Source organism: Salmo salar, chromosome 05 (genome assembly GCF_965601325.2).
Source record: "Salmo salar chromosome 05, fSalSal1, whole genome shotgun sequence".
NCBI classification, from domain to species: domain Eukaryota; kingdom Metazoa; phylum Chordata; class Actinopteri; order Salmoniformes; family Salmonidae; genus Salmo; species Salmo salar.
Genome location: NC_138295.1, coordinates 32,661,972 through 32,688,362, shown reverse-complemented (window position 1 = coordinate 32,688,362; position 26,391 = coordinate 32,661,972). Strand labels below are relative to the sequence as shown.

At 44.9% G+C, this 26,391-nt stretch overlaps 1 protein-coding gene across 1 annotated transcript; it reads right to left on the bottom strand.

Moving 5' to 3' along the window:
- Window positions 1–12,383: 12,383 nt before the first annotated feature.
- Window positions 12,384–24,864, bottom strand: LOC106604648 (zinc-binding protein A33). The gene is made up of 6 exons (XM_014199501.3): window positions 24,254–24,864; window positions 20,550–20,645; window positions 14,172–14,405; window positions 13,934–13,956; window positions 13,572–13,687; window positions 12,384–13,303 (listed from the first exon to the last, which is right to left on the bottom strand). Exons 1-6 carry the CDS (start codon window positions 24,764–24,766, stop codon window positions 12,738–12,740), a joined length of 1,548 nt encoding a protein of 515 aa, XP_014054976.3. The 5' UTR covers window positions 24,767–24,864; the 3' UTR covers window positions 12,384–12,737.
- Window positions 24,865–26,391: the final 1,527 nt, after the last annotated feature.

The following is a 26,391-nucleotide window of genomic DNA, read 5'->3' as shown; positions in this document are numbered from 1 at the left end:
TTAATCCAACCTGCCTTGGAGCTCCCTTATGACACAACCTGTATAAATTGTCTGAAAACAGCACACTTTTATAGTCAATAGTTTTACACAAATCATCACAGCCTATATTTGTTATCCAACGATTTAAAACTGGATGTAGGCTACTGTCCCCATATCTTCGACCTGTCCACAGCCATACAAATAAATATTATTTCATATATCCTCCTGTTTTAAAAACACCAAATCAGCTTTGTAGGCCTAGAATAATTAGCGTACCAAAAATGTGTATTTCTAAAGACGTCTACACCTACAGCCAGACGCCTGGTCAAATTATGAAAACAGATAAAAGCAGCAATGGATCAACATGTCAAAGGGGCACGCGTATACAGCAAGTACTCTGGCTTTATAAAGGAATAAAGTGTCAATCAAAAAGTAACCTAAAGAGTCCTTCATATTGTAGGAAGGACTACATATTGGACAGTGGCCTCGCTCATGCTTACAGAAAGCTATGCGCGTTTACGTATCAGTTTGGACATATTCTGCACTTTATTGCTAGCGATTTGTCTAGAAAATGCTAAAAGATTCACAGAATGTAATATACTAAAATCGAAAAGGATTGCTTTATATTCCAGGTGTCCGATTCTTATTTAGTAGCCTATAGGCCTTAAGGCCTTAACAGTACGAAAGAAGAAAAAAAAGTGACATGTTGGGAGATCGACCATGGCCGTCGGCGGGTTTCCTCCAAATCATTGATCATTCAGTAACGGAGTCTCCTTCACTCATCGAGAGTTGATCGACTGATATACTAGCAGTACAGAATGTAAACTTAACCACACATGTATTGGGGATACATGGGACGGACTATGATGGAGTTGCAGAAGAGCGCAGTGCATGAAAAGCGTATGACAAGGTATTGTAATGACCCGGCTGGGTCATAAAGGAAAAAAAGACGGACTCTAGGTGTGCAGGTCAGAACACAGGTTTATTCCTAAACTGGGCTATTGTTCAGGCCACAGCCCACGCCGCTAAATGCCGAATGTACACAACTATACCAAGTCTAATTAATGTTTACTCCCATAGGAACAGATCAAGGCCCCGAACAGAAAGAGAGAGAAGATGAGACAGTAATCCCTATTTATCATTTCCAAATCCCACGGGATTACCCATCATACCCCCCCAACCTTTCCCTCTATCCTGACATATTTAACCCCTGCTAGTAGCCATGAGAACCATAACACACCCACAAACACAGAACACAATACCGGGTCGTTACATAGCCCCCCCCTTTCTAAACCCTAGTCCCTAGGGTTACACAACAAAATCCTTAAAACGACCCGGAGGTCGCATCAGTCTCTTGGGCCTCCCCGTGGCTCTCACCGGTGAACCCCCAGAACACTCATCTGCCCCAATGTCATTTCCAGCGCCCTCCGAAGAAGCAGCCCCCATCCCAGGCTCAGGTTGCGCTAGAGTCTCCTCGTTAGACTGTTCCCGTGGGCTCACATCAGAGACCTCACTCCCATTTCCTACCGTTTTCCTCCCTCTGTAGGGTGCCAATCGGTCCCGGTGGACCACCACCTTCCTGCTCCGTGGGGGGACCTCCACCCGGTACGTCACCTCCCCCACTCTCTCTATCACCAGACACGGCCCCACCCATGCACTGTCCAGCTTTGGGCACCGCCCCTTCTTGCGCGTGGGGTTGTGAAGCCACACACATTCTCCCGCTCCAAAGTGCCTCCCCCTAGCGCGCGAGTCGTAGTGGCGCTTTTGGCGCACCCCTGCGTTCTCGAAGTTGCTCTCTTGCGAAGGTGTGAGCCGCTTCTAACCGGTTCTGCAGACGACACACATAGTTCGGGCCAGGCAAAACCCCGTCGTCATTATCAGGAGGGTGGCCAAACGTCAGTTCGGCTGGGGTGCGCAACTCACGACCTAACATTAGTAGCGCTGGGGAGCACGCAGTCGATTCTTGAACAGCCGACCTACATGCCATAAGAATAAACGGTAAGTGGGTGTCCCAATCTCTCTGGTGTTTTGAGGTAACGATGGCCAGCTGCTGTGCTAATGTTCTGTTAAATCTTTCCACCAGCCCATCACTCTGGGGGTGAAGCGGAGTAGTGCGCGTCTTTTCCGCGCCTAACCGTCTACACAACTCTGAGAACACCCGTGACTCGAAGTTTCTCCCCTGGTCGCTGTGAATAGACTGTGGCACCCCAAACCGACTGATTATTCCCCCCACCAACGCATCAGCTACTGTCTCTGCCTCCTGGTCTGGGAGAGCGTAAGCCTCCGGCCACTTGGTGAAGTAGTCCATAGCGGTTAGAATCCACCTGTTACCTCTGTCTGTGGTTGGAAACGGCCCCACTATGTCTACCCCCAGTCTCTCCATGGGCTCCCCTACTGGGAATTGTTGTAGGAGGGCGTGTGACTGACCTGGAGGTCCTTTTTTAGCAGCACACTCGTCGCACTGCCTACAAAAGTCCTCAACATCCCTCCTGTGCCTGGCCCAATAGAAGCCTTTACGCATGCGCTTTAACGTTTTGGAGACCCCAAAATGCCCTGCGCCAACTCCCCCATGAAGCTGCTGTAACACGCTCCCCTGCAGCCTTTTGGGCACCACTACCTGCCACGTAATTTCTCCAGTCGCTGGCTTTTTCCACCCCCTCTGGAGCACTCCCTCAGCCACTCTAAGGACTGTGAATTTAGCCCACAGTCCCTTGGTGACTGGTGATAGAGGGGCTACTTCCCCCCACGGCGGTCGTCTTCTCTCTTCCACCCACCGCAGCACAGGACGCAGCTCTGCGTCCTCCTCCTGGCGACGCCTCCACTCCCCAACGTCCACAGCCTCAAGCTCCCGGCACTCTGTCACACTCAGCTGACTCACCGTGGCGGTGACTCCCTCCTCCCTGCACAGTTCTCTCTCTCGCTCCACCCGTTTGGCGCAGTACCCACAGCCATCCTCAGCACACGGGCGGCGGGACAAGGCGTCTGCATTGCTGTGGCGAAGGCCGGCTCTGTGCTCCACCTGGAAGTCGTAGGGTTGCAGCTCCTCCAGCCAGCGGGCAATCTGACCCTCTGGCTCCTTGAAGGAGAGAAGCCACTGCAGGGCGGAGTGATCCGTCCGGACCACAAACGGCAGGCCCCCCAGGTAGTACTTGAAATGGCGTACTGCTGCCACGACAGCCAAAAGCTCTCTCCTTGTCACGCAGTAGCGTTTTTCAGCCTTATCAAAAGTCCTGCTGTAATAAGCTACTACGTGTTCCCCATCAGGACCACGCTGAGCCAGCACAGCCCCCAAACCCTCATTGCTTGCGTCGGTGTCCAGGATGAACGGACGGTTCGGGTCTGGTGAGGCCAGGACAGGGGCCTCCATCAGGGCACGTTTGAGAGCCTCAAACGCCCGCTGGTGCTCTTCGGTCCACTGAAAAACAGTGTCCTCCTTGAGAAGGTGGTTCAACGGAGCCGCTACCCCCGCAAACCCCTTCACAAACCTACGATAGTAGGATGCCAGCCCCAGGAAGCTCTTAACCTCTTTTTTTCCCCCTGGAACTGGCCACCCCCTCACAGCCTCTACTTTGTCTGGCATCGTGCTGATGCCCTCACCACCCAACTGATGCGCCAGGAACGCCACCTCCCTTTGCATGAAATGGCACTTTCCCGGATGTAATTTTAGCCCCGCCCCCGAGATCCTCTCTAACACTCGCCTAAGTGCCCCCAGTGCCCCCTCAAACGATGTGCCGTGCACCAATATGTCGTCTAGGTACACAACACACTCGTCTCTCGGAACCCCCGCCAGCACTCTGTCCATGAGCCTCTCAAAGGTGGCAGGAGCATTACAGAGCCCGAAGCACAGCACCTTGAACTGCCAATGGCCCCCATCTGTGGAGAAGGCCGTTTTTTCACATGCCCCTGGCGAGAGGGGCACCTGCCAGTAGCCACTGCGCAGATCAAGGGAGGAGAACCACGAGGACCCTCTCACGTGGTCTAGCGACTCATCAATCCTCGGTAGGGGATAAGAGTCTTTAGTGGTGACAGAATTTAGGCCCCTGTAGTCAACACAAAACCTAACTTTACCCCCTTTCTTAGGCACCATGACGACCGGCGCGGACCATGGGCTATCTGATGGCTCAATGAAATCAGCCCGCAACATGTCAACAATAGCTGTGTCTGCTGCTTCCCTCCTGGCAAGGGGAATACGACGGGGCCGAATTTTAATGGGTCGGGCGTCCCCAGTGTCTATTTCGTGCTGAACTAGGTGCGTTTGTCCTACCTCATCTTCCCCCCAAGCGAAGCTATCTTTAAAGTCCAACAGCAGCTGCTTTAACTGTCTCTGTTGTCTGTCATCCAGACCCTGACAGTTCTTCAGCCACACAGCCTCGACGGCGTCGATAGCTTCCTCCTTCCCCCCGTCGGGCTGATGGGGTGAAGGAGCCAGTGTGTTTTGGGCTACTGAGCTGCCTGTGCTTGCACCATGATGGGGAGTGAAGGCCGTCGCCGCCGGAGACAGCTGCTGGAATGGCACAACGACCAAGGGAGCAGCCGGGATGACCGGTGGAGTTTCTGCAAGCTTGGAGGAAGACGGAGGGACAGCCCTGCCCCCTGCTGGCTCTCCCGAAGGCGACATTCCCACTGTGGGCCCCCCCGACAGCCTCAAAGTGCCCGACGCTAAGTCCAACTGAGCCCCACAGTTTTTCAAAAAGTCCATTCCCAGTATACAGGGGTCCTGCACCGCTGCTACCCACGCCAGACACCCCACAGTTCTCCCCCCCACAGTCACAGATAGCTGACACTTCCCTAACATGGGGGCTAGCTCCCCCGTGACAGTCCGTAGCTGGACAAGGGTCGGCTCCACCCGCACCCCAACAGGTAGTATGTCTGGTCTCACCAGGGTTACTGTAGAGCCCGTGTCAACCAGGGCCAAACATTCCACCCCCTCTACCTTGACGATGACATTGCAGAAGTCCCCAATGGTGGTACGTCCCACCACAACTACCGGACTAGGAAACACGGCGGCAGCTACACCCTGGGGGAGCAGGTCCCCACCCTCTTGTCTGCGCTGCTGGGTACCTCTTTTGCTTACAGTGGGTTTGGGGGCGGGGGGGTGGGTCCGCGCTGCCCCCTGCGCGAGAACCCGCCGTCGTTTCCCTGGTGACGGGGGAATCTGCCACACTCCCGCTGAATGTGGCCAGGCTGGCCACAACCCCAGCAGACAATAGGAGTTGAGCTGACACTGCGACGCTGCCTGGAGCCCCTCTCCATGACAAGCGAAGCAGTCTTGACTAGCCCGTCCAACTCGTCGACCCACTCTGGTTTCGTGACCCCTGGCACCCCAGCCACCACTGCTCTCACCTCTGGTTGACTGGCGACTTCCACTCTCACTCCCTCACCCCAGATCAGCTCCCTCTTCCTAGCTATCTCCACTGCAGCCCGCAGAGATGGTGGGTCCGCCATCTGAACATGCTTACCCAGTTCGGTGGAAGAGAGCGCTCTAATAAAACTGTCCCGTGCCAGCTCGTCTTGCACCCCAATCGGCATAGTTGCATAAGCCCGCCTGGTCAGGCTCAGAATACCACTTGCCAACGCCTTTAATGATTCCCCCTGAAGTCTCTTTTTGTTACTCAGTTCAATCCGCAGCATGTTGGGCTGCGCGTCGCTGCCGAAACGACCCCCCAATGCCTCCACTAGCGCACCGTAGTCGCCCCTCTCGTCCGGGGCTAGCGTTAACAGGCATTCCGACGCCTCCTCTGTCAGGCTCAGGGCAAGCTGTAACGCTTTCGTCTCGTCAGACCACCTCCCGGCTCTAGCCAACAACTCGAATTGAGTGAAAAAAACTTCCCATTTACCTTGTCCATTGAACTTTGGCAGTTTAGCCGCTACCGTGGCTAATGGCAATAGGCCGCTGCCATCTCTGTTTACGTAAGCAGGCCCCGCCATTTCCGCACCTGGTGACGTCAATATCCCCGTCGCCGTGACGTCTGCTCTCGAGCGGCGTGAAGGAAAACCCGCCAGTTCTGCCATCTTGCTGACTGACAATTTAACTCCCGCCATGTGGCCCTCCAGTTCTTCTACGGCAGTCGCCGCCCGACCCTCCCGACCGGGTACCCTCGAGCCCACAACGGACACATTGTCCGACTCTTCCTTAATTTTCCGCCTCGCCCCAAGCATCATGACCGTAGATGCGAGTCACGCTAAAGCTAACCCAGCCTATACTAAACAGCTAACTCGCCTAGTCTTGGTCCCGTAGTTCGAAAGCACTTCTGACACCAATGTAATGACCCGGCTGGGTCATAAAGGAAAAAAAGACGGACTCTAGGTGTGCACGTCAGAACACAGGTTTATTCCTAAACTGGGCTATTGTTCAGGCCACAGCCCACGCCGCTAAATGCCGAATGTACACAACTATACCAAGTCTAATTAATGTTTACTCCCATAGGAACAGATCAAGGCCCCGAACAGAAAGAGAGAGAAGATGAGACAGTAATCCCTATTTATCATTTCCAAATCCCACGGGATTACCCATCATACCCCCCCAACCTTTCCCTCTGTCCTGACATATTTAACCCCTGCTAGTAGCCATGAGAACCATAACACACCCACAAACACAGAACACAATACCGGGTCGTTACAGTATAATGTGTAGGCATAATTGCTGTTTCCACCTGTACCTTTACATCTAGCCAGAGGGGACTTTTATAACATTTCCATAGGCAAGCCACTGTATTATAGCGCTGTATTATTTTCCTATCTGATATAGCAACTGAATTAGACTATTCACATGACCTAACAGTTGATAAAGCGCTCAGCAGCTTTCCCTCAATATTGCCACAGCACTGTCCAGAATGGACGGTGGGCGGTTGGTGGGATGTTCACCCAATACCGCTCTGAATAAAATGGGCACTGGGTTCTCACGTTTCAACTCCTGCTATTACCGGCCTTTCTGTTCTATGCTTTAAAATATAACATTTTTCGCTGGCATTGAACCTGCGAACGAGGAACCCTTTGTCTCTCATTCAGAAACAATATTTCTTCATATATATATATTTATCTATTTATATATGCGTGATCTAATTTCGATTGGACTGTGGCACTTGGTTTCTAATGAAAACCACCATGATCTTAATTCTGGAGGGTTGTAGGACCTAGGCAGGAGGATTATCCAGAGAGAGGCGAGGTGATTTGAGCGTCTCTGAGGGGACCCAGGTGTAGTGGTGTGAGGCCTAAATGATGTTTATGAAACACTGGGAAATGTATCTGAAATGAAACCCAGGGTTGTTTACTAGTCCAATCATAAATCGAAGTCCTCTCCTTGTTCCTAGAGATCTACCTGTGTGCCTATGATGAGTTATCTCTCCTTGAACAGAGAGAGAATGAGGGAGGGAGGGAGGGAGGGAGGGAGGGAGGGAGGGAGGGAGGGAGGGAGGGAGGGAGGGAGGGAGGGAGGGAGGGAGGGAGGGAGGGAGGGAGGGAGGGAGGGAGGGAGGGAGGTGATGGATGGATAAACAGTAATGTAAAACGGAAGGCTTGTGTTACTGGATGAAGATTAGCCTTGGAGTAATGCTATCTAATTACAGATAAGATAGACAGATGAACTAGAAGAACCTTCATCATTAATTTGTTTGTTAAAGAAGGGATGGACAATGAATTTACTATAGGCCCGATTCAGTCTTGCGATACAGTGCATTTGGAAGGTATTCAGACATCTTGACTTTTTCCACATTTAGTTAAGTTACAGCCTTACTAAAATTGATTTAAAAAAGTAAAATTCCCACATCAATCTTTACAAAATACCCCATAATGACAAAGCAAAAACAGGTTTTTAGAATGTTTTGCAAATGTATATAAAAAAAGAAATATAACATTTACACAAGTTTTCATACCCTTTGCTCAGTACTTTGTTGAAGCACTTCTGGCAGCAATTACAAGCTTGAGTCTTCTTGGGTATGACGCTACAAGCTTGGCACACCTGTATTTGGGGAATTTCTCCCATTCTTCTCTGCAGATCCTCTCAAGCTCTGTCAGGTTGGATGGGAAGCGTCAATGCACAGCTATTTTCAGGTCTCTCCAGAGATGTTCGATCGGGGCTCTGGCTGGGCCACTCACGGACATTCAGAGACATTCCACTCCTGTGTTGTCTTGGCTGTGTTCTTAGGGTCGTTGTCCTGTAGGAAGGTAAACCTTTTCCCCAGTCTGAGGTCCTGAGCGCTCTGGAGCAGGTTTTCATCAAGTATTTCTCTGTACTTTGCTTCGTTCATCTTTCCCTCGATCCTGACTAGTCTCCCAGTCCCTGCCGCTGAAAAACATTGCCACAGCATGATGCTGCCACCACCATGCTTCACTGTAGGGATGGTGCCAGATTTCCTCCAAACGTGACGCTTGACATTCAGGCCAAAGAGTTCAATCTTGGTTTCATCAGACCACAGAATCTTGTTTCTCATGATCTGAGAGTCTTTAGGTGCCTTTTGGCAAACTCCAAGCGGGCTATCATGTGCCTTTTACTGAAGAGTGGCTTCTGTCTGGCCACTCTACCATAAAAGCCTGATTGGTGGAGTGCTGCAGAGATGGTTGTCCTTCTGGAAGGTTTTCCCATCTTCACAGAGGAACTCTGGAGCTCTGTCAGAGTCACCATCGGGTTCTTGGTCACCTCCCTGACCTGACCTGACCTGACCTTCTATAGACAGGTGTGTGCCTTTCCAAATCATGTCCAATCAATTGAATTTACCACAGGTGGACTTCAATCAAGTTGTAGAAACATCTCAAGGATAATCAATGGAAACAGGATGCACCTGAGCTAAATTTCGAGTCTCATATTCAAAGGGTTTGAATACTGATGTAAATAAGGTATTTCAGTTTTTAATTAATACATTTGCAAAAATGTCTAAAAACCTGTTTTCCGTTGTCATTTTGAGGTATTGTGTTTAGATTGATTAGGAAAAAAAATAAGGTCATCCATTTTAAAATAAAGCTGTAAGGTAACAAAATGTGGAAAATGTCAAGGGGGCTGAATACTTGCCGAATGCACTGTAAGTAGACTTAACATAGTTAACAAGTAAAAATGTTTTACATTAGTCCATGTTAAGTCAATTTAAGAATAGTTGTGTGCCCATCTGAGGATACAACAGCCTGTGGTGTTATGTTGCAATAGACTTGTAATACCACATATATCAATTATGTAAAACACAAGCGTATACATGTCCAGCGCCAAATATAGAAGGGATTAGTATTTAACAGCTTTCTTATTTTTTCATATTGTATTGTGGTATAGTCTGGTAGCTTCTCGCTTATCAAGTTTAAAGTGTCAGATATAGAAGGCTGAAACAATGGCTGGGTGATAATCCTACACACAACACACAACACCACACACACCACACACTTCCTCCGCAGACACGCACCTGTTCCCGCTCACACACAGCACACTCTCACACACAGACACACACGAATTTAAGACACATGGACTCTCAGGACTCAGCACCACCTTGACCCTCTGCTCTAATCTGAACCCCTTTCTGACCAGTTAGTTCTACCAAAAATAATTTAGCACCATCATTCAGCATCAACATGTAACATGTTGAAATGTTGAACGCAGCCTCTGTCAGCGCCAGGTGTCTAATTTCCAATTAAGGTTCATGGCTCAAGGTATACATGTTTGTCTGTTTAGGCACGCCAACCTGCCTATTACTATGTGCAGGTTGGCGTGCCTTGGGAGGATGGGTGTGGTGACAATGGATTGTCAGTATGTTCATGCCAAGGTTGCCCGTAACCACTGGTACCTGTTCCCCTTCTCCCATGGCATGCCTTCCTGGGTATGTATTTTGTGTGTTGGCCAGAAATAATACGAATATTGATTGAAATGTAATACATTGATAGACGATTGAAAACCTATGTTCTGATGGAACTCAGAGGATGATTTAACCCTGTTGTACTTGTCAGCAGTGATTGTACGGAGCGCTAGACGCTGAAGGTGGTGTCCGTGAGAAGCCTTCATTGAGTTGCTTGAATAATTGAGATTGTGAATGAAACGTACATGTTTGTATATCCCTGGCATACTCCACTCCCTGATGCAAAGAACCTGTGTATTTTAGATTAGTCCGAGGACATCACCTCGTGTACAAAGAAGATGGCGTAGTATGGCCACATGAATCATATTTTAGGTGTTAAATCCCCTACGTGACACATGGATTTTAATCAGTGATTTCTTAAGTGCAGCTCTTAATCATTGAAAGCTCGTTCTCTTTTGTTGCCACCAGTGTGAGAATGACATGTAGGGTGGCCGTTGTGTTGGACTGAAATAGAACAACAGTCTGAATACACCGTAGTCAAGCTCTAAAGAACAGCCACAGTTCATTATCTGCATGTTCCCAAACAACAGGCCAGACATATGACATGTACATGTGTTGATAGAAAGCTCAGAAACCAAACCTATGTTATTAATTATTAGGTATGTTATTAATCATTAGGTATATTATTAATTAGGTATATTATTAATTAGGTATATCATTAATCATTAGGTATGTTATTAATCATTAGGTATATTATTAATTAGGTATATCATTAATCATTAGGTATGTTATTAATCATTAGGTATATTATTCATCATTAGGTATATTATTCATCATTAGGTATATTATTAATCATTAGGTATATTATTAATTAGGTATATTATTAATTAGGTATATTATTAATTAGGTATATTATTAATCATTAGGTATATTATTCATCATTAGGTATATTATTAATCATTAGGTATATTATTAATTAGGTATATTATTAATCATTAGGTATATTATTAATCATTAGGTATATTATTAATTAGGTATATTATTAATTAGGTATATCATTAATCATTAGGTATGTTATTAATCATTAGGTATATTATTCATCATTAGGTATATTATTAATCATTAGGTATATTATTAATTAGGTATATTATTAATTAGGTATATTATTAATCATTAGGTATATTATTAATTAGGTATATTATTAATCATTAGGTATGTTATTCATCATTAGGTATATTATTCATCATTAGGTATATTATTAATTAGGTATATTATTAATTAGGTATATTATTATTCATTAGGTATATTATTAATCATTAGGTATATTATTAATTAGGTATATCATTAATCATTAGGTATATTATTAATCATTAGGTATATTATTAATTAGGTATATTATTAATCATTAGGTATATTATTAATTAGGTATATTATTAATCATTAGGTATATTATTAATCATTAGGTATATTATTAATTAGGTATATTATTAATCATTAGGTATATTATTAATCATTAGGTATATTATTAATCATTAGGTATATTATTAATCATTAGGTATATTATTAATTAGGTATATTATTAATCATTAGGTATATTATTAATCATTAGGTATATTATTAATCATTAGGTATATTGTTGATCATTAAGTATATTATGAATCATTAGGTATATTATTAATTAGGTATATTATTAATCATTAGGTATATTATTAATTAGGTATATTATTAATTAGGTATATTATTAATCATTAGGTATATTATTAATCATTAGGTATGTTATTAATCATTAGGTATGTTATTAATCATTAGGTATGTTATTAATCATTAGGTATGTTATTAATCATTAGGTATAATAGAGACATGAGGGGTGCCATAAGTAAGCTTGGGAGGGGCTGAGTGCAGGGAAAACGATCACATGTAGCAGTACTGATAAGGAACCGTTTAAGGCCCATATCACTCAGCTCCCTGCCTAGCAATAACGATGCAATGTTTGGCAATAAGGAGGAGACTCCACCCAAAGTGGGGTATGTATACTACCACGGGTGAAACCATGTTTTTGTCTAATGCAGCTGTATTGACCCTCTGGGAAGAATAAACTTGGTTTAAGCTTTCATAGTGTCCTTTGAGTTTGTACTCTGAAAATGAGAACCTAACAGTGTGATCTATCTGTAGAACGACCACATTGTGGATGTAGCACATTTTTATTCTACAATCAGCGAATGTTTCCACCAGACCCTTTACTCTACTGCATCATTCCTATCTCCCCCTACCCCCAACACACACACACACACACACACACACACACACACACACACACACACACACACACACACACACACACACACACACACACACACACACACACACCCCGGGTGGGTATTGTGTTTGAGCGCCCTCCAGTGGACTGAAATAGAACAACAGTCTCAATTCACTAAAAGTCAAGTTCATTATCCGTCACAATGCTACCCCGAAGGTTATCCACACACACACACACACACACACACACACACACACACACACACACACACACACACACACACACACACACGCACACGCACGCACATGCACGCACACGCGCACACACAGCTTTCATTATGTTGCTATTGGAGTCAGTTAGTACATGAGTAGAATACCTTTTCACATGTACAGTATATACTATTTTATTAAAACGTCAAATACACTGTCATCTTACTATGTATACTTTATAGAATAATACTATGAAATTGTCATTTAATGTTCGCACTGTCCATTTGTAAGGATAAGAATGTTATATTTAAGGTACTTTTCAATTCGTTTTCCCATGTAGCTTACTTTAAAGTCCACTGGCATGTGCTCTCTTCAAACACAAAACATTTGTCCTTTATGTTACCATGGATAAACAGTGAACACTGGTATAGTGTTAGTACATTAGTGAGTATGATGCTGTACAGCTTTTCTAACCTTTCTTGTATTTGGCTCTCAGTGTTCTCTGACATTTGCTAACATCTCTCATGCCTCTGGGTCTGGGCTAACAATAATAAGAGGTTCCCGGTTTCTCCCGTTGATGATTGGCCAGGGGTTGAAGTAGGGGAACACCGGCTCTGTGAACGTGGTGTCGGAGAATGTGAACAGGTGACTCATATCCCCTGCGTCGTAAAACGCCACAACACCCCTCCCGTAGTCCAGGTACACCCCTACCCTCCTGGGGGGGCGAGGGGGGTGCAGCAGGCTCTCCTCGTGGTTGGTGCAGGCCTCGTACTCACTCCCGTCCCGCCCGTCTCTCATCACCAGGGTCCAGAAGCCATCGTCTGGACACAGGCTGATCTTGTCCTTCCTGTTGACCGAAGCGGCTGCCACCCCCAGCCCCCAGGCCGTCTTGGTGCCCACCTCAACCACCCAGTAGTGTTGCCCTGAGGTGAAGGCCTGGCTGCCCAGGACGATGTTGTAGCGGGTGAAGCGCTCAGGGTTGTTGGGCAGGTTGGGCTGGATGTCCCCCACACTGACCTGGGTGCAGCACGGGGACACCCACAGCCTGGGGTAGGCTGTGTCTGGATCCAGAGTCACTGCTGTCACACCTAGGGAGAGACAGAGGCATTCAAATATTAACAACAGCTATTGGGTGTGAGGTCGAGTGTTAATCCTGGTGTATGCAGGCCAGCTCATAGGTGTGGTTGAATACTGTTAGGTGCAGTCAGGTTTGATAGAATGCAATCAGGTGGACCCTGTGGTGAAATGTGGTCACATATGTGAGAGCTGTGAACTAATGGATTCAGGTGTGGTCTACAATGTGGTCAGGTTTGGGTGAGGTGTGTGTGGTCTAACTCTATATGGCTGTGGTTGTACCTGGCTGAAGCCCAGAGTTCATCCTCCTCCAGGTGCGGTATTGCAGTGGTCCCAGGAACTCCCCCTCCTGCAGATCCACACGCACCTCCGGGGGGCGCTCAAACACACTCTCCGTCCTGAGAGACGGAGAGAGATAGAGAGATAGAGAGATAGAAAGAGTTTCATTTACCTAGAAAGGCCTGTTTCTGAGTCTTTATCTAATTTACAAAGTACCCTTATAGAACAAATAAAGATGAATGAAACACTGTGGAACATTGGGTTACCTTTTTTTTTTAGTTAATTCAATCATGTGGAGTCATGTGGATGTTGCAGAGCTCTATGAGCTGTAGCATCAAATAACAACCATGGATTTAATGACTTACCCTCCAATAAAATCTTTGATTCCCTGTAAGAAATAAAAACAGAGATATGAGGCCATGCTGAGACACGCATACTCTTCTTCTCCTACTCAGAAACCTTCTACCCTCCTCTTTCCCTTTCCCACTGTCCCTCTAGTTCTTTTTCCACCACCACCCTTAACCCCTTTCCCTCCTCTAAAATCCATATTTCCTCCCTTCTATCTCCTTCCCCCTCTCCTTTCCTCTTCCCCTCTCCTCTCACCCTGAGTTGTGCCGGGTTCTCCTCCTCTCGGAGTTTGATGTGAAGCTGGTCGGCGGTTTGCTCTAATTGGCCGATTTGCTCTGTGGTGTGTTTGAGGGCCTCCTCCAATTGGTTGAGCCTCTTTTCCTTCTCCCTCTGCAGTCTCTCCTTCACTCTCTCCTCCTCCTGGAGAAGGAACTCCCTCAGACGTCCAAACTCTGCACTCACCTGCACCTCCATGTCCCCAGCTCGCTCCTGATGTGGGGAGAAACAGAGAAAAAAAATTGTGTTACAGACTGGGTATGGAATACATTTAAGGACTTTGTTATTTTTTTTATTCACCTTTATTTAACCAGGTAAGCCAGTTGAGAACAAGTTCTCATTTACAACTGCGACCTGGCCAAGATAAAGCAAAGCGGTGCGACAAAAACAACACAGAGTTACACATGGAATAAACAAACGTACAGTCAATAACACAATAGAAAAGTCTATATACAGTGTGTGCAAATGTAATAAGATTAGGGAGGTAAGGCAATAAATAGGCCACAGTGGCAAAATAATTACAATTCAGCAATTAAACACTGCAGTGATAGATGTGCAGAAGATGAATGTGCAAGTAGGGATACTGGGGTGCAATGAGCAAACAAATAAATAACAGTATGGGAATGAGGTAGTTGGGTGGGCTATTTACAGATGGGCTGTGTACAGGTGCAATGATCGGTAAGCTGCTCTGACAGTTGATGCTCAAAGTTAGTGAGGGAGATATAAGACTCCAGCTTCAGTGATTTTTGCAAAGCGGCCAAAGAGGAGTTGGCTTTGGGGGTGACCAGTGAAATATACCTGCTGGAGCACGTGCTACGGGTGGGTGCTGCTATGGTGACCAGTGAGCTGAGAAAAGGCGGGGCTTTACCTAGCATAGACTTATAGATGACTTGGAGCCAGTGGGTTTGGCGACGAATATGAAGCGAGGGCCAGCCAATGAGAGCATACAGGTTGCAGTGGTGGGTAGTATATGGGCTTTGGTGACAAAACGGATGGCACTGTGATAGACTACATCCAGTTTGCTGAGTAGAGTGTTGGGCCAGAAGTATACAGAATGGTGTCATCTGCGTAGAGGTGGATCAGAGAATCACCAGCAGCAAGAGTGACATCATTGATGTATACAGAGAAAAGAGTCAGCCCGAGAATTGAACCCTGTGGCACCCCCATAGAGACTGCCAGAGGTCCGGACTACAGGCCCTCCGATTTGACACACTGAACTCTATCTGAGAAGTAGTTGGTGAACCAGGCTAGGCAGTCATTTGAGAAACCAAGGCTGTTGAGTTTTGACAGAGTCAAAAGCCCTGGCCAGGTCGATGAAGACGGCTACACAGTATTGTCTTTTATCGATGGAGATTATGATATCGTATAGGACCTTGAGCGTGGCTGAGGTGCACCCATGACCAGCTCGGAAACCAGATTGCATAGCCGAGAAGGTACGGTGGGATTCAAAATGGTCGGTGATCTGTTTGTTAACTTGGCTTTCGAAGACTTTAGAAAGGCAGGGTAGGATAGATATAGGTCTAACAGTTTGGGTCTAGAGTGTCTCCCCCTTTGAAGCGGGGGATGACTGCGGCAGCTTTCCAATCTTTAGTAATCTCAGACGATACGAAAGAGAGGTTGAACAGGCTAGTAATAGGGGTTGCAACAATTGTGGCAGATAATTTTAGAAAGAGAGGCTCCAGATTGTCTAGCCCAGCTGATTTGTAGGGGTCCAGATTGCAGCTCTTTCAGAACATCAGCTATCTGGATTTGGGTGAAGGAGAAAGGGTGGAGGCTTGGGCAAGTTGCTGTGGGGGGTGCAGAGCTGTTGACAGGGGTAGGGGTAGCCAGGTGGAAAGCATGGCCAGCCATAGAAAAATGTTTATTGAAATTCTCAATTATAGTGGATTTATCAGTGGTGACAGTGTTTCCTAGCCTCAGTGCAGTGGGCAGCTGAGAGGAGGTGCTCTTATTCTCCATGGACTTTACAGTGTCCCAGAACTTTTTGGAGTTTGTGCTACAGGATGAAAATTTCTGTTTGAAAAAGCTAGCCTTGGCTTTCCTAACTGACTGTGTATATTGGTTCCTGACTTCCATGAAAAGTTGCATATCACAGGGGCTATTCGATGCAAATGCAGTACGCCACAGGATGTTTTTGTGCTGGTCAAGGGCAGTCAGGTCTGGAGTGAACCAAGAGCTATATCTGTTCTTAGTTCTACATTTTTTGAATGGGGCATGCTTATTTAAGATGGTGAGGAAAGCACTTTTAAAGAACAACCAGGCATCCTCTACCGACGGAATGAGGTCAATATCCTTCCAGGATACCCGGTCCAGGTCGATTAGAAAGGCCTGCTCGCTGAAGTGTTTTAGGAAGCGTTTGACAGTGATGAGGGGTGGTCGCGGACCAATTACGGACACAGGCAATGAGGCAGTGATCGCTGAGATCCTGGTTGAAGACAGCAGAGGTGTATTTAGAGGGCAGGTTGGTCAGGATGATATCTATGAGGGTGCCCGTGTTTACGGATTTAGGGTTGTACCTGGTAGGTTCCATGATAATTTGTGGGAGATTGAGGGCACCTAGCTTAGATTGTAGGACGGCCGGGGTGTTAAGCATATCCCAGTTTAGGTCACCTAACAGTACAAACTCTGAAGATAAATGGGGGACAATTAATTCACATATGGTGTCCAGGGCACAGCTGGGGGCTGAGGGGGGTCTATAACAAGCGGCAACATTGAGAGACTTATTTCTGGAAAGGTGGATTTTTAAAAGTAGAAGCTCTAACTGTTTGGGCACAGACCTGGATAGCATGACAGATCTCTGCGGTAGATTGCAGCTCCACCCCCTTTGGCAGTTCTATCTTGGCAGAAAATGTTGTAGTTGGGGATGGAAATTTCAGAATTTTTGGTGGCATTCCTAAGCCAGGATTCAGACACGGCTAGGACATCAGGGTTGGTGGAGTGTGCTAAAGCAGTGAATAAAACAAACTTAGGAAGGAGGCTTATGATGTTAACATGCATGAAACCAAGGCTTTTACGGTTACAGAAGTCCAAAATTCAAAAGGCACTCGCACATCTGAGCAATCTTATTGCAGGTGCATGGCAACAGTTGAAACAGGATGAAGGAAAAAGGAAACTGCACACTGCTCTTGATGGTATCACTGATATTTAATAAGCTTACGTATCGGCCTCACGGCCTTCGTCAGAGCTTTTGTGAATTTTCTGAAAACAGCACCTCTATGTAGACCTAGCCCCACCCACATCCATTCCACGCATGGAAAGGGGTTGGAGGCAAAGGAAAAATAAATAAGTGCTACCAAACATAATATGCATTTCACAAACACTACAAAAGTGTATAAATAAGATGCATTAAACACGTCCATAAAACCACAATGAGGACATAGCAAGTTTTCATTAATCATTGGGTACATCATACGAAAAACATCAGAGTAATCTTAAATAGGCACATAATTCATGTTCAAATTCACAACATAACATACATAGGCATTTCATCATTAAGTCCTTTAGGAAATAATGTCTGGAGGGTGAAAATCCAAAAACATTCTATTTTGCTTGACTTTCTCTATGCCACAAAATCTAAAGGTAGAAATGTCATGTTTTAGGTCATTAAAATGTACTGCGACTGGATAATCCCTGTCGTTTCGCCTGATTTTACTTTTATGTTCACTAATTCTCTGTTTGAGAGAGCGGGAGGTCTTACCGACATAGCAGAGCCGACATGGACATTTAATAATGTAAATAACATGGGTGGTGGTGCACGTAATGATATCATTTATTTGAAACTGTTTTCGGTTACAGAAGTCAACAAATGATAGCGCCTGGGGAATAGGGGTGGAACTGGGGGCTACAGGGCCTGGGTTAACCACTACATCACCAGAGGAAAGAGGAGGAGTAGGATAAGGGTATGGCTAAAGGCTATAAGAACTGGTCGTCTAGTGCGTTGGGAACAGAGAATAAAAGGAGCAGATTTTTGGGCGTGGTAGAATAGATTCAAGGCATAATGTACAGACAAGGGTATGGTAGGATGTGAGTACAGTGGAGATAAACCTAGGCGTTGAGTGACGATGAGAGAGGTTTCGTCTCTGGAGGCACGAGTTAAGCCAGGTGAGGTCTCCGCATGTGTGTGGGGTGGGACAAAGGAGCTATCTAAGGCATTTTGTGTGGGACTGAGGGCTCTACAGTGAAATAAAACCGTAAGAACTAGCCAAGACAGCAGTAGACAAGGCATATTGACATTAGAGAGAGGCATAAAGCAATCACAGGTGTTGATCAGGAGAGCTCAGACAACAACGGGTAAATGGCAATGAATGGGCAGAGCGGGTCTGTTAGGTACATACAGGACCTGAGTTCAAGGCTGAGGCCGACAGGTAAACTAAATGAAGGACCGTGTTATTGAAACAGTCCAGGGGGCATCAGCTATGTAGCTGAATGATCATAGGGTCAAAAGAGCAGCAATAGGTGAGTCAGAGTGCCGTTCGGTAGTCACTACTACGCTAGGAGAGCAGGGGACACAGCGTTCAGAAAAGCTAGCGGGCCGGGGATAGTAGATGGTTCTTCGGTGACATCGTAACAGAATAGCCTGTTGAGACCACATCGGGCGATCACGTCGGCAGTCCAGTTGTGATGGATTGGCGGGACTCTGTTTCGACAATAAAGGCTCCAGGCCAATTGGCAAAGGAGGTATTGTAGCCCTAGAATTAGCTGGTATATGGGCCTAGCTCAATGCTAGCTGGTGCTTGCTTCGGGACAGAGGCGTTAGCTAACAGTAGCCACTCGTTTGCAGCTAGCTAGCTGCAATGATCCGGTGTAATGATCCAAAGCGGCAGGAATCCGGTGATATGGTAGAGAGAAGCAGTCCGATATGCTCTGATTTGATATCGCGCTGTACAGACTGGCAGGTCTTGTTCGAGCTAAGGCTGGATGATGATGGGGAAAAGGCGAAGACCGCTAGCCGTGGCTAACAAAGACTAGTAGCTAGTTAGCTGGCTAGCTCCTGATGGAAGTTCCAGTTATAAGGAGTAAAAATAGCAGATCAGTACCACATTGGGTGAGGCGGGTTGCAGGAAAGTATATTTAGGTGGTAGATAGAAAGTGAGATTAAGATATATACAAAAAAGACCTGCTATTTACACGGGATAAGACAAAGACAGATACACACATCCTACTGCAAAGCCATCTTGGATTAGCCCACTGAGCTTTAGTCATGGTGTTAGAGCTAAAACAAGTTTTTACTTTTTTTATTTTATTCAACCTTTAATGATACAAGATCGTCCATTAAGAACCAATTCCTATTTACAATGACGGGCTTTCCAGAGGCGGAGACAGCAATGATATAGAACAATACACAACAAAGACAACACGAAGCACAAAACAGACACACATGGCAACATTTCAATAACTGATCATGTAAGGAAGAAAGAAACGCAGTGTTCCATTAAAATCTCAGTCAGTTTACTGAAAATAATCAAAAGAAAAGGTCACACATCTCAGGAACAGCTAACCACCTCCGCTACACACACACACACACACACACACACACACACACACCACACACACACACACACACACACACACACACACACACACACACACACACACACACACACACACACACACACACACACACACACACACACACATTTTATGGCTAGATCATTGACATACATCCTTACTTACTTCCTGTGCCCTACAGAGAGACAGAGGGAAGTGAAAGATCGAGTGACTGTCAGAGAGTAAGTTTGTCAGCATGTGTCAGACAAACAGACACATAGACACACAGGGCATTCCTCCTTAATGGGGCCCACATGCTCTGTTCATCTTAAAGGCAGGACTCTACCGCCCCCCTGACATCCTGCACATTCCATATCTGCCTTAGACACATACGTACAACGCTCTTATAGACTTTACCTTGTGAGGTGAAGCCTGTGTTAGAACACAGAGGGGGAGTCCCGGGGCCATTCTAAATTCTAGCATTGACCTTATCACTGCTAAGTGCTAACTAAGGCCAGTATTTTACGTCACTCTCATGGTGTGTGCTTACATTAGGTGTGTGAGAATATGTGTGTGTGTGTGTCTGCAATGTTTCTGAGAGGAAGAATGGGTGAACACTAATCCCATAATCTGTATCATAATCTCAGAGTACCATTGTGCATTAGACATTCCCAACAATCCAATATTTGATGTGACACCTGTCAACATAATCATATTGACAAAGCCTTTATAATTCAACTCATTTTCATGTGCTTGGGTGAGACAACGCAGGAGAATGTTCCATGGTCAACAGAAATTCTGGTTCGGACTAGGGGCACCGCAAACCAGAATCCTCTCACTGACGCACACACACACACGCAGTCAGTATACCTTGATGAGCATGATCTTGTTGTTGGTCTGGACCTGATGGAGAGAAGCCTGTCCTGTCTGGAGCTGTACTCTCTCCAGGGCTCTGGACAGCTTGTCCTGCAGAAGAGGAAGAAGGGAAACAGGTCATACACGGACACACACACACACACACACACACACACACACACACACAGAGAGAGACATAGTGAAGTTAAGAGAATAGAACTCATAAAACAGAGTATGTTTCCGTTATACAGAGATTGAATTAGGCATAACTCTCTTGTCAATAATAAGATGTACTGTTTTGGATCCTCTGTAGTCTCTCTGACAACAAGCTTAATGTAACTCATATGATCCAAGAGCATTTACAACTAACTGGACCCATTTCAACAAGTTACCCAAATGTACCCAAACAAAGTTAGAATTTAGACGGGTAAGATTTGTAAAAACAGTGTGGTGACAGGTATGTCACCAAACATCCACGGCAAATAAAACAGGTTTAATATGTCTGGGAACTAAACCCTGACAGCGGCATGCTGAATTCCTCTCGGAGTATAAACTCACACTGACCTGAGTGGCTGGTTTAAAGGTCCTGAACAGTCATCCTGAAAAGTACTTTTTCTCTCATGGCCAACTACCAGGAAATTTGAAAAGACAAGATGAGTGGGCGGGGATCTTATATTCATAGGGTCGCCTTGACTGACAGCTCTTTGAAATGCCTATGTAAAGTATAGGTCGACCGATTCTGATTTTTCAACGCCGATACCAATACCGATTATTGGAGGACCAAAAAAAGCCGGTGCCGATTAATCGGATTATTTTTTTATTTACTTGTAATAATGACAATTACAACAATACTGAATGAACACTTATTTTAACTTAATATAATACATCAATAAAATCAATTTAGCCTCGAATAAATAATGAAACATGTTCAATTTGGTTTAAATAATGCTAAAATAAATTGTTGGAGAAGAAAGTAAAAGTGCAATATGTGCCATGTAACAAAGCTAACGTTTAACTGCCTTGCTCAGAACATGAGAACATATGAAAGCTGGTGGTTCCTTTTAACATGAGTCGTCAATATTCCCAGGTAAGAAGTTTTAGGTTGTAGTTATTATAGGAATTATAGGACTATTTCTCTCTATACAATTTGTATTTCATATACCTTTGACTATTGGATGTTCTTATAGGCACTTTAGTATTGCCAGTGTAACAGTATAGCTTCTGTCCCTCTCCTCGCTCCTACCTAGGCTCGAACCAGGAACACATCGACAACAGCCACCCTCGAAGCAGCATTACCCATGCAGAGCAAGGGGAACAACTACTCCAAGTCTCAGAGCGAGTGACGTTTGAAATGCTATTAGCGCGCACCTGCTAACTAGCTAGCCATTTCACATCGGTTACACTAGCCTAATCTTGGGAGTTGACAGGCTTGAAGTCATAAACAGCGTAATGCATTGCGAAAGCTGCTGGCAAAACGCCGTAAAGTGCTGTTTGAATTAATGCTTACGAGCCTGCTGGTGCCTACCATCGCTCAGTCAGACTGCTCTATCAAATCATAGACTTAATTATAATATAATAAACACGAGCCTTAGGTCATTAATATGGTCGAACCCGGAAACTATCATCTCGAAAACAAAAGTTTTTTTTCTTTCAGTGAAATACGGAACCGGTCCGTATTTTATCTAACGGGTGGCATCCCTAAGTCTAAATATTGCTGTTACATTGCACAACCTTCAATGGTATGCCATAATTACGTAAAATTCTGGCAAATTAGTTCACAACGAGCCAGGCAATGAACGCAAGAGCAGTGACACAATTTCATGTTAGCAGGCAATATTAACTAAACATGCAGGTTTAAAAATATATACTTGTGTATTGATTTTAAAGAAAGGCATTGATGTTTATGGTTAGGTACATTGGTGCAACGACACAAATGCGCTTGTTAAATCACCCGTTTGTCGAAGTAGGCTGTGATTCGATGAGAAATTAACAGGCACCGCATCGATTATTTGCAACACAGGACACGTTTGATAAACAAGTAATATCATCAACCATGTGTAGTTAACTAGTGATTATGTTAAGACTGATAGTTTTTTATAAGATAAGTTTAATGCTAGCTAGCAACTTACCTTGGTTTCTTGCTGCCCTCGCGTAACAGGTAGTCAGCCTGCCATGCAGGCTCCTCGTGGAGTGCAATGTAAGGCAGGTGGTTAGAGCATTGGACTAGTAACCAGAAGGTTGCAAAAACGAACCCCCTAATCCCTCCTGAACAAGGCAGTTAGCCCCCGTTCCTAGGCCGTCATTGAAAATAAGAATGTGTTCTTAATCTGACTTGCCTAGTTAAATAAAGGTGTAAAAAATAATAATCGGCAAATCGGTGGCCAAAAATACCGATTACCGATTGTTATGAAAACTTGAAATCGGCCCTAATTAATTGGCTATTCCGATTAATCGGTCGACCTCTAATGTAAAGCAACTTAGATGCAGTGAGCAGTGTTGCAGTAAAATCATCTCAAGCAAATTTGGTGATACACAAAGCAACTCAAACAATATTAAAATTGCATCAATTATATATATACAGTACCAGTCAAAAAGTGTGAAAAGCTGTCATCAAGGCAAAGGATGGCTACTTTGAAGAATCTCAAATATAAAATATATTTTGATTTGTTTAACACTTTTTTGTTTACTACATGATTCCATGTGTTATTTCATAGTGTTCATGTCTTCACTATTATTCTACAATGTAGAAAATAGTAAAAATAAAGAAAATCCCTTGAATGAGTAGGTGTGTCCAAACTTTTGACTGGTACTGTGTATGTATATATATATATATATATATATATATATATATTTTTTTTTATACATCTCCCATTTGGCATCTCTTGTGATGCGGTTCACAGCAGCACTGACGGATGTGTTGACATGACAACTGTGTCAAAGTTTTGAATGAGCTTCCCCCTTTTGCTCCATGCTGGCTCAAGACCTCGCTAGCCAGTAACTACCTAACACCAGACAGATGAAAGGGGAAACATATAAATATCTTTGCCATAGATAGGGTAAACTTTCAATTATATTTGCTGACACCCTACAGTCACATTTTGGCACCAGTAGCTATATAAACAATGCCCCTCTGCAAACATGCCTTCTCCAATGTTGGTTACAAGGCAGTATTTATTTAAATTAAGTAAGAGAATATCATGTTACCATTGGTGTATTATAATGAGAGTTAAGGTGATGTCACCTTGTCCCCTTCATAATGAATCCAAGTGTTTGACATGGGGAGGGGACCAGTAACTTCATGATCAAACTTGATCAATGTAGAAGCAACAGTAACTTTTAATAATTTGGTCATCATACTTTGATCGGGTTTCCTTCAAATATAATCCAATTTCATTAAAAACATGATATTGACTGTTCGTGACCTTTAAAATAACTGTCATGTCAGGTAACCATGTAAAAGACCCAATTGTCTTAAAACAATTTTTTTTTTAAATAACACTCCTTGCTTGGGTCCAAACTTGTTAAAAAAAATATCTGATTTAATATAGTAACTTTGTACATTTTGCAGTTTCAGATTTATGGGCAGGTTTTAGCATACCTGATGCATTCCAATGCGCCAGGTCCCTGTGACAGTGATGTATTATTACCCCATATGTATTTCTGAAGCAAAACACCTATATAGGTAGATATATAAATACTAAATATTGTTCCAGTGTTACCTTGTAGTTCTCGAACGCCTCATTGATGGGGATGACGTTGTGCGTCTTGTGAACTCGGGACATCCCGCACACCAGGCAGATCGCGAGCTGATCATCTTCACAGTATAGCTTCAGCTTCTCCTCGTGCTCCTCGCAAAGGTCGGGCTCGTGGCGCTGAGAAGAACCAGTGAAACTGAAACCGGAGCTGGGCATACTGGCCCCCCGTTGTCGTTCTTCTGTATCCTCCTGCGTGCGCTCCGCGTCCCCGGGTTTCAAATCCATGGATCGGGCTCTCCTCACGCTGTCCACGACGTTACACAGAAGCGAGTTAGGACGCAGCTTCTGAGGGCATGTCTTCCGGCACTGCGGGCAAGTCGGGTGCTCGTCGGACTTGGCCTCCCAGCACTGCGTAATGCACACACGGCAGAAGTGGTGTCCGCACTCGAGGATCACCGGCTCACGGAAGAGGTCGAGGCATACGGGACAGCTGAGCTCGCTATGTAGCTCCTCAAGCGCGCTGGCATCAGTAGCCATTCCGAGCCGTCTGCTCACTGAAGGGACAGGGGGTTGAGCTCAGAAAGTAGCTGGTTGATGCAGTGGAAAAGTTCACTCTTCCGTATTTGAGAGGGCGTGGTCTGTCTGAACTGACAGTGTCTGAGCTCCTCTGTTTCACGGAAGAGGGTGAAGACATGCGTCTACAAGTCCACAGATCCCGCGGTTAGCCGCGTACTGAACCAGGTGTCTCCCTGGCCCAGTTTCATGTAGGCTCCTAGTTCCTACTTCTATACATCCCTTAAGCGTTCTTGGATCTAGAAGGGACTGGATAGTTGAAATGGAGCATCTGGGCTATAAATGTAATGTAACTGTAATGTAAATGTGTCCAGGGTGAAAGTAGATATCATTTATTACGGGTATGGGACACCCAAGTGCGTGCACACATTTGTTTTATAGCCTAGGGGTGTAATCATATAGAATTACTTATATAGAATCCCTATTAATTTAATAAATTATATCTGGGCCTAGTAGCCTAGGCCAAATAAAGATTTGTCATATCACCGTTAACATGCAATTCCTTTTAACATAGGCGGCCCGTGGGTTTCAAGTTTGAGGAAGCTCATTTTCACCATAAAAAGACACCCTTATATCCACGCATCCTCGCATTTGCAAACTTATGTAAGATAGCTTACTATGCCTAATGTGATGATTAGATTGGATAGTCATATTTTAGGCTAATATAACTCAAACACTCAAAAAAGACTGTTCAATGCAGTGCGCAGTGGTGTAGAGTCGGCCTAGGCTATAGCCTATCAGATATATTTCTTGTTGGCCTTTTATCTTCACATTCCATGCTATTATGCAACATTTTACATGAATGGAGACATTAGCAGAATATTTTTTAATAGCCTACGATAAACATTATACGGTAGCCTACTCTGCCGACACTGAGAAATACAGTATGACATCCAAAAACAAACTAAACCCAGTCACTGACCCAATGATAAAGACGGTGAATATGCACACTCACTGGGGATATGTCCGATGTTCTCCACTGGTGCCAATAAGATAGGCTACTCTTTTTACAGCAATAGTAATTTACTTTCCAAACGGGTTTTCCGCAATTGTATTTTTAAATATTGCGATATGCCTGGCTGTGTCTCTTTGCTTTTTACTGACAGTCACAGCTCAACAAACTGCTATTTGCAAATTGCGGGCCCTTCCGTCTGTTGCTATGCGATTTAAAACAACCCACAGCTTTTTCTATTTATTAAAGAAGATAATGATCCTCTGTGGCCAAATCATGCTTTCTGGTATAGTAGCCTATTTTAAATGATTTTGTTTTGTGTATAGACAGGAGTAAGCTAATTAGGCTATATCATTTTGGCAGTTTTAATTCAATTACATTTACATTTACGTCATTTAGCAGACGCTCTTATCCTGAGCTACTTACAAATTGGTGCAACCACCTTATGATATCCAGTGGAACAACCACTTTACAATAGCACACCTATATATTTTTTGGTGGGGAGGTGGGTTGGGGGGGGGGGGGTTAGAAGGATTACTTGATCCTATCCCAGGTATTCCTTAAAGAGGTGGGGTTTCAGGTGTTTCCGGAAGGTGGTGATTGACTCCGCTGTCCTGGCGTCGTGAGGGAGCTTGTT